Source organism: Malus sylvestris, chromosome 10 (genome assembly GCF_916048215.2).
Source record: "Malus sylvestris chromosome 10, drMalSylv7.2, whole genome shotgun sequence".
In the NCBI taxonomy this organism is placed as follows: domain Eukaryota; kingdom Viridiplantae; phylum Streptophyta; class Magnoliopsida; order Rosales; family Rosaceae; genus Malus; species Malus sylvestris.
Genome location: NC_062269.1, coordinates 18,062,798 through 18,072,407, shown reverse-complemented (window position 1 = coordinate 18,072,407; position 9,610 = coordinate 18,062,798). Strand labels below are relative to the sequence as shown.

Sequence of the window (9,610 nt, the reverse complement as noted above, 5' to 3'; positions counted from 1 at the left end):
ATCATATAAGCACACGAATCACATTGGATAGTAGACATGAATAAACTATCAAACCAAACAATGTGGTCAAGAGTATTGTATTAGAGAAAGACCGTATTGCATTTGTAATCCTAAACTGAATAGGTTCTCCACCTCTTCTGATTAGCTTGGGTAACCATGATATGCTGCTAGGTGTCACTCATGGTTTGTGGAAGCCCTAAACGTGTATAATCACTAAAGGGAGAATTGAAAGTAAGTTTCAATTCACAATCGATTTGAAATGGATTTAATCGCCCACTGCCTCGCTAAAAGGAACCTAATGGATCGTACACCGTGTAAGGTAAAGATTGAAGAAACAACGGAGATGAGTAAGAATAATTAAATGGTTTAATTATTTATGGCAAGGATTAATTAATATGTTAATTAATCAAACGAATGAGTTCGTTAAAAGACCACGGGTTAGTTTTGGGCCTCAAGGCCCAATGGGCTTCGAACGTCAAGTCCATTGACTTAAGTTGTATGACAACTTAATGACTAATAATTCACAAAGGCCCTAAAAGCCCAATGAAACCCAATGGCGGGCCATTTAGAGATGGAGTGGGTTTTGGACTTATTTACAAGTTTGCCACTCCAATGAATTAAGGTATAAATGTGACTTTATAGCCAAAATTCATTTAGGGTTTCTTTTGGAGAAAATTGGAGAGAACATGTCTCTCCCTTTCTCTCTAAAGAGGCCGGCCCCCTTGGAGGGATTAGCTAGCAATCTTGCTTCCTCTAGGTCACTCATTTCTTCATCAATCCATCCTTGGTATGGAAACTTAGAGGTTCTCAATTTTGGGAACTTGGAGAATCTATACTTCCATCCAAATCCATGGATCTAAGAAGCAAGGAATGAAGGCCCTCTCTTTGGGTGATTAGCCTTTGCTTATGCAGAGAGGAATCTAAAAAGGTATAAATTTCAACTCACTTTGTTTTGAGTTGAGTATTGGTTCACCAATCTACTAGGCTTTGAATTTCATGGTTAATGTTTTGTTTTGAGTGCATGCAAGCATGATTCCGCCTTTAATTGTTAATTGCATGCTAATAGATGTTGCTCAAATGAACATGTTTTTACAAAATCTTCCTTCAGGCCATTGTGTTGGGGTTTTACACTACACGTGGCGGCATCCTTCAATCTCTGGATTGAGTGATGATAATTCTGAACGTGAACAGGGCTGGACAGATTAACCCTTTGGGCTTGTTTGGGCCATAAGTTATTGAAGATGTCGTATTTTGGAGAAAATTCCTTCTACAACATTGAAGAGGACTTCTTAATCTTTCTAATGATCTCTTTGGGCTTTTTCTATGCTGATTTGGTTAGTCAATAGAAAGAATCTTCACATATTTGATTTTCTATCAATTTAGGTTTAGCTTTAAGATATCTTATTGAATTATGAGCTCGTTTGGATGTGCTTTTAAAATGACTAAAAACGTTTTTGGTAAAAATATTTTAAAAACCAATCCTTAATAAAAATGCAAGTAAATCCTGAAAAAAAAAAACACTTAAAAGTGCTTCCTAGAAGAAACACATAATTGGTGCTTCTTGCAAAAAACACTTTAAGTGCTTTTGGAACCAAAAACATTTTCTTTAAAAACGCTTTCAGTCATTTCAAAAGCACATCTAAATGAGACTTGTTGCATACTTAAATGAACACACATTATATCCTTATTTCACATGTTTTCATTATGTTCCAATATTTCATAATATATATGCATTCTATTTTGTAGTTTATGATGAAATTATATATATTTTAAGTATAAGCAGACACTTATTTACACGAAATATGATAGTTTTACTTAAATCCACCTAGTCCGCCTAAGTGCTAGACCCAGCCCGCCGTCCGACTAACGCCTAGCGTCTTTTAGAACCTTGCATACATATTGCATGTTAAATATATGTTTTAGCTTAAATGTCACAAGTAGAATATGCATAAGGAAAATCTAATCCTTGAAGTTTGCTTGTGTTAACTCATAAGTAATTGATAGACATAGAATTATTATAGGTGACGGCTACACCCTAGTGCTTCTTTCTTTTAATCCGATTGCTCTTTTTATTGTTATTGCCCTTGCTTTTAATACGTTTAACTTTTTTGCACTTTTTATTTCAATTCAAAATTCCAACTTTCTTAAACTTGTATTAAATAACAAATAGTTATCTACGAATTGTATTTAAGCATAAATTATTCATATCAATTCATGTGGAGATCAACCTCACTTGAACCGTTCATACTACAATAATCATGTTCTCTTGGAAGTAGTATGTGATTTATCCCTGATTTTGCATATAGTAAAAATCCTATTAATAATGAAGACGGTAATTATGGTGCTTAAAATTTCAATTTTCTTATTTCCCAGAAACAGAAAGAGCTAAGAATTCAATGACAACTCAAGAAAAGAATGGAAGGAAAAAACAAAAAAAAACCACCCTTAGAGAATTCTTTGAAGTGTTAGTAATGAAAATACAAGTAAAACACCTTGGATTATTCTCTCATTTGCTAAACTAAATTCAGCTTCAAAAAGTCCCCACAATAAATGGAACATGACACTGAATCACTGACACCAAAGAAGAAACGAAGGACTTCGTTTCCACTTTCATTCGGAATAAATCAATAGGATGAATTTAACCTCAAAACTCGACGATAATATGCTGCTCTCAGAGATATGCTGTCCTCAAACATTTTAACTGTCTGTTGAACGTATAGATCCTGCCAGATGATATGTTTGCTGTAACTGTACTTCCACTATAATGTAATATTTTAGTGGTGTTATGGTCCTTGGACCAAAGACCAACTTCGTGAAGGTCTCCTTCCTTCCAACATATGTTGACTGTCACCCCACCACGAGCCTTCAGTCCATTCACACAACCGTTTGCCCATTTATCCCGCGGAAGAGCGGGAAGCAAATATAGGTCCTTGACAGTGCTTTGGACAAGCATTTCTGCAACTGCTGCTGAAAAACTGGCACCAAAAGATAGAGAATTACCATCGCAGTCAAGCTACCGATCTTCATCACTCACGGAAGTGTTAGGTCTATTGGCGCATATGAACAGTTGGAATTGGGACATATGAAGTAGAAAACTTATCACGATACTGATTCGACAAAAAATTAACTTATACAGCTTACCCAAAGTTGGCGTCAATCTGGAAAGGGGGATGTGCAGTGAACAAGTTACTGTATAGTCCTCCTTCAAAATCACTTTCGTGATCCGGATCCACCAAGTCAATCAAATGCTTGACCATTCGATATGCATGCTCACTATTGTGAAGACGTGCCCACAACGCAGTTTTCCATGTAGTCGACCATCCTGGACCCTCCTCTCCTGTTTTAAAGTATACAAATATGATAGTATTTAGTTACTAACCATGTCAACTTTCATTTATTGTTCTACATTTGCTAGAACCATGCCGGGTTTCCTGAAGTAAACAAGAGTCTTATGTAGCTAGTCATCGTTGGATGAACTCTTGGGTAGGGTGATCTTCCAGGTAGGATACATTAGTTTCTAACACCATTAAATTGGACCATCACAAAAGTCCTGAACAAAATTCTTGTAGCCGTAGTATTTAAGTGTGTTCCCATCAATCATATAAAACCAAACCTCAAGGGGTAATGTTGAATGTCAAAAGTCCTACTTTCAGTTTGATATTATCACCTTTCTTTACAGTTTCATTTGTAACGCATCTGCGTGATCGATACATCCAACGTTATCGTTATCCAGATTCATGTAATAGTAAGTTGTTTGGTTTCCACGTGATACACAAATTACGACTACATTTCATGTACAAATTACGACTACATTTCATGTCATCCCAATTTGCATCTAAATTCAGTTATCAATCATAATGTACAAACCTCTTTTAAAGAGCGTATAACCGACCGCTTTACAGAGATCTGGAGTTTTCTCAACGCTTATTATGTGTCCTGGATACAAGCCAAACAGGTGTGATACATGTCGATGGTGCACTTCTGGGTCCTCAAAATCTTGTGCCTGCGACATTACAAAGATAAATATTAGTTTACAGTTAATTTAGCGATTCTATACAAGAGCGTCATAAGACATTATAAGACCTGGAAACGGATTCCTGAAAAATGGAACGTGCAATCTCCAACTTACCCATTCCATGATAGAACCATCTCTAGCAATTTTTGTGGGTGGCAACCGAGACTGAGCCTCACGAACTTTTCCAACAAGAGCATCCTGTGTTTTTCCTAAAATCTGTTTTATAAAGAATACCTGTTAGACATCAATAGTCCATATAGCTAAAGTAGGAATCCTTGCTAGCATAAAATTGGAGCAAAACCTCAGCAGCTGAAACTATTGCAGAGAAAACTTCTTTGATGATCGATATGTCCATAGTTGACGAGTAGCTCACGCTTGCCTGCTTGCCATCAGGAGCAATAAACATGTGCTCCGGAGAAGTTGACGGGTTGGTTTCAAGATACCCTCCACGGCCTTCAATCAACCAATCCAGCAGAAATGATGTACATCCTTCCAACAAAGGATATGCCTTATTTTTAAGAAAATCCTAAAGATGTAGAAAAATTAGCGATCATTTACCTACTAGAAACCGTAGTTGAATAAGATAAGCATATATAAACAGTAAGTTGGAGTTAACAGCAATAGGGTACAAGGCACAGGAGCTCACCTTGTCCATCGTATAAGTAAAATGTTCCCATAGATGAGTACAAACCCAGGCTCCTCCCATTGGCCATAAAGCCCACACAGCTTGACCTCGATCAGGTGATGTTTTCGCCCATATGTCAGACACTTGATGTACAACCCAACCACTGGCTTCGTAGTTCACCTGAAATGTGCTATGTGAATTAACAAGAAAAGTAATCCACAGAGCACCGAAAGTTGAGGCTGTGAATGTAAACTAGAATGGTAGAGTTCCCACCTTAGCCGTTTTACTCCCGTTGATAGATAACGAAGATGTATAATCAAATAAGGGCTCCTGGCATTCTCTTAGGTTACAGGGAAGGGATGGCCAATAGTTCATTTGAAGATTTATGTTCAGATGCTGAGCGCCACTGCAAGAATAAAGTTTAGTAAAAACCACCTCAAATTATTGCCAAAACCTCTGACAAATAGAAGGGGGCCAAATTAATTAGTCAATGTACTATGTTTATGCAATATGTTCGGAAGGGTGAGCTTAGTCGTGTATGACATGCTAACAGGATGATACCCTTGGAGCCTTGAAGAGAGAGAGAGAGAGAGAGAGAGAGAGAGAGAGAGAGATACATACTCCCATGGAGGCTCAATATCCTTGCTCCATATGCCCTGCAGGTTTGCCACTTGAGTTCCAACCCGTGAACAAGAAATAAGCAGATACCGGCCATACTGGAATAAAAGTTCCACAAAGGAAGGATCTTCATCAGTTTTGAAGGATTTCACCCGGTCTGCTGTTGAAACTAAGGCATCATCACTTCCCTTTATATTCAAATTGGTCATACTTTTCTTTGCCTCCAAAGTTTTATCTCCTAAATTGCTCTTGGAGCTCTTAGAAAGCTGCAATGAGACACGATGGAAAAGATTCTGATAGTCCTCCAAATGGTGAGCATGAAGATCTGAATACGACAAATTTCTTATTGAATTCAATGCAGTGAGAGACTCTGAAGTCGGATCCCTCTTAGAATCAGAGGGCTTAGTAAATGGTCCATCAAATGATGATGAGGCCGCCAGAAGCAAAACAGCCCAATCTGAATCTTCAACCCTTAATTTCTTGTCATCCAAAACATGTATTGCACCACTGCCATCGCTAATCTGCAAATCAAGAACTGCCGAAAACTGAATCCCCTTTGGATTGTCATTAGATTTTGGTGGTATCCTTTTGCCAGGACAACTTCCTTGTAGTATAATTTGGTTATTACCATTTACATGTGAATTATGATGTAACTTGCTGTCTAGAGAAACTGTAAATGATAGGGACCCTGGTTTGCTAGTGGAGATCTTTGTCACAATCACTTGATTAGGATAAGATGAAAAGTGCTCCCTTGTATATTCTACACCGCTCACTGAGTAAATTATCTTTGCTGTTGCAGTATCCAGATCTAGCTCTCTGCTGTAAGTTTCTTCATCATATTTGAGATGTGAGTCACCGAATTCTAGGTTGATGTCACCAAGTGGTTGATAAACCTTCATCAAGCAAGAAATTAATGTCAGATATAAGCACCCTCACAGACACGCAACTCATCCAATATCCAGTGCCATCAGTAAGACAAAGCTTGGATTTGCATAACAATTTAAAAGAAGCCGTTAACTGCTTTAACTAAAACTACATTTACCGTACAAGGCACTAATGACATTCAAAAACAGATGTCTATAAGATACATATTTTTACTCTATGTACCTTATTAAATTAAGATCCCATTATGAACAATTATCAGCAAAAATTAGTAGTTCGATTGAATTGCATATACCGCATTTTACAGTATTACATCGAGCTTAAGTAGTCATCACAATTCATTGTAACGAGTAAAAAAATGAAGAACTGAAGCTGATGAAGTTACTTACGTCAGAAGGATCTCCAGCCAACTCGACCGCTGCTTCAGTAGCTTCGACATATTTACCATCGTCAACAAGTTTTCTAACCTCTGTTAGTACCTGTGGAGCCTTTGGGTTGGTATAGTTGCCAGGAATTCCAGTCCATAGTGTGTCCTCTACAGAAATTTAAACTTCATGCAATGAGTTTCACTATAATCTTACTCTCTCCGTGTCTGAGAGTGGGAGACAGAGAATAAATGTTTCATGATTAGGAAAAAAAACATATTCTAAAACAGTCCTAAGCATTAATTTTAATTCTGGTTGCCCTCTCATTTTTCTCATCCACCAAAGATGAAGTTGTTCGAGAATTCATATGAGTAATATGCGGTCCGATTACAATCAAAATGCAGATTTGCAATCAAAATGCGGTCTGATTACAACAAACTCATGAAAATTCAAATGAACAAAGCTTCCTAAATCATGTTTAATACCTACATGCCGTTTGATGTCTAGGATTGGATCCGATAGCTCACTAGACTCATTGCAAGTTGAATGAAAAAATGGACGCAAAACTTTCAAATGCTGTCTAAGTTAAGGGGGTAGAAGATGGATTAGTCACGAAGGAAACTTATATATTCCAATCCCCATAAAAATTGTAGGGTTGGGAGGGAAAAGTTTTCTTCATCAATAATCCATCTTCTACCCTCTACTTAAACCAACATCTTGGATGTTTGACATCCATTCAATCCAGAGAGTTATCCATTTCAATCCAAAGAGTTATCCGATCCGAGCCAGTCCAATCCAATCCTAGACCACAAACAGGCTATGTCTTCTCACAAGCTAACTCTAATCATGCCAAATCATTCCAAGATTTCTAAGATCCTGAAAAAACAATAAACTCAAAACACCAAGCATTTCAATTGAAGCAAACGAAACACAAAACACAAAACACAAAAAACCCAACAAAACAGAAGTCACAATCAACACAATGCCATCAAAAGCCTTCCAACTTATTACCATTGAGTTGGAGAGTTTCTGATGCCACACCACCCCAAACCATGGCTCCAAGCCTGCCATTCCCAATTGGTATAGCATCAGTCCAGTGCTTTGCAGGCCCGGAAAATGTGACCTTCAGAGGCCTAGAACTCTCCCCCTCCTCCTCCTCCACTAAAGATGGGGTCCACAGGTCCTTCTCTGCAGGACTCCGTACCAGAACCCACTCGCCATCATCCTTCATTGCAGAAGAAGAAGAAGAAGAAGAAGAGCCTGTGACTTTGTTGTGATTTTTCGTTTGGAACTGTCGGTTTCTGCAGTGCAGTGGGTGAAATCAACAGAGCGAGTGGGTCAGAGGTGCTTAAAACGTTTTGGTTTGTTGAGGCTTTTAATGTCAGGGCGCGTAGTAAAGTAATGAGGGTCCCACGCATCGCGGCATTGTTTGTTTGTTTTCTACTCTCCTGTTTTAGACTTGGAAAGCCTCTTTACTTTTCTACTACTAGCTTTGAGTCTAGACACACACGAGATGAAATCTTCTATACGAGCGTGGTATTTTTGTAGCCTTAATAAATGATTAACACGTATTTATTATTTTAATTTATTTTTATTTTTTTATATATTTAATATATATCAAACACCTATTAGGGTCACAGAAATGCCATATTTATTTTTGGTGTAGAAAATTCTCTCTCTACCATACATGGGTTGTTGTGATATGTATTTGTGATTATTTGTTTAACATCGCATATGTTGATTGTCATAGTACATGTATATATTACAGTAATGTTTAATATCAATGATAGTTTGATTCTAATAAAAGTTTGAAGTAAAATTTTGATTTTAATACGAATTCTAAGTTATTTTAAATTATAAAATAGCAGGTTCATGTTTACTAAAATCACACTGATACATAGTGATAAAGAAATACAACTCATGGAGATTATATATAAGTAGTTTAACTCTGAGAAACTTGTGGCAAGTGTTGAATTATGTTAGTGGTTAGAAATTTTTTAAGTTAATTTATTGTATTACAGGTTAAACACTCTTTTTTTTAGGGTTATATTAGGGAGACTAAATTTTTAAACCAAAGTTGCAAATTAAATGTTGTAGTTGTACATGATTGAATTATTAATTAAGTCTCGATAACGTGTTTGTTTCTTATTGATGACACATCATTTAATTTACAATTTAGTTTAAAATATTTGATCACCCTAGGATTGTCCTTTCTTTAATATTGATTCATGTAGAACATCAATTCTCTTACCTAAGAATCGCTTATAGTTTTTTGAACAATCTTGTAATTTGAATCCTCATTTTTAATAATTAAAAAATAAAAACATTAGTTACTGTTGTACGTGGCTCTCATGCGGCGGTTAGTAAGTAATGTTGACGATAATCACGAGCCAACCGACAAAGATTTGTCTGCGTCTGTTTTATCTTTGCTTCCCGATATCCGGCGAGCGGTGAATATGTTAATGGTTTATGTAAGGTCCGGCCCACATCTAAAATTGATTAGTGATTATGATATTTAAAAAAAAAATTAAAAAAATTAAAAAGAATGAAAACTTTGTATCTAAACAAAAACTTAAATTTTGTCCCTTAGTATTTCGACCTGACGATATTTCTTTTCATTTGGAAGTGAAAGACATTAGGTTTGAATCTCGTAGATGGCAAATTTAATACCAAATTAGGTTGCCAATTGTGTGGCTTAGCCGAACTCCTCCTCTTCCTAGTGTAAAAATATCAATGTACTAACAAAAAAAAAACTTAAATTCTAATCAAAAGCATCTTAATTACTTAATTTAATGCTTATGACAAAATTTGACGTTAAACAACTGAATGTTATAGATATTATATTGAAATGTGATTGTGTAAATTCTAGATAGATTTGATTATAAGTTATTATTTTTTCTCTACTACAATTGTATTTACTTGGACGATGAGTAATTCTCTCATCTTTACTACAATAAATATAGGCAATGTGTAGAGAGAATACGTATCATAAACACAGAGAAATCCCTACACTTTCTCCACTCTAAGCTGTTTGACCTATGGCTCCTACACCAAAAGCTCCTTGTATGTACACATACATGTCTCCTGGACAATCGCCCCTTACAC

General features: G+C 36.5%; 1 protein-coding gene across 2 annotated transcripts; it reads right to left on the bottom strand.

Annotated features, from left to right (window-relative positions):
* Nucleotides 1-2,336: 2,336 nt before the first annotated feature.
* On the bottom strand, nucleotides 2,337-7,845 carry LOC126585914 (alpha-L-fucosidase 2). Of its 2 annotated transcripts, XM_050250496.1 has the most exons (10): nucleotides 7,517-7,845; nucleotides 6,530-6,675; nucleotides 5,262-6,151; nucleotides 4,914-5,046; nucleotides 4,662-4,820; nucleotides 4,317-4,541; nucleotides 4,130-4,231; nucleotides 3,868-4,003; nucleotides 3,142-3,337; nucleotides 2,337-2,975 (listed from the first exon to the last, which is right to left on the bottom strand). In XM_050250496.1, exons 1-10 carry the CDS (start codon nucleotides 7,734-7,736, stop codon nucleotides 2,672-2,674), a joined length of 2,511 nt encoding a protein of 836 aa, XP_050106453.1. In that variant the 5' UTR covers nucleotides 7,737-7,845; the 3' UTR covers nucleotides 2,337-2,671. The 2 variants fall into 2 exon arrangements, with proteins under 2 accessions (XP_050106453.1, XP_050106454.1); XM_050250497.1 differs by lacking the exon at nucleotides 3,142-3,337 and having other exon boundaries at nucleotides 2,729-2,975; nucleotides 7,517-7,844.
* Nucleotides 7,846-9,610: the final 1,765 nt, after the last annotated feature.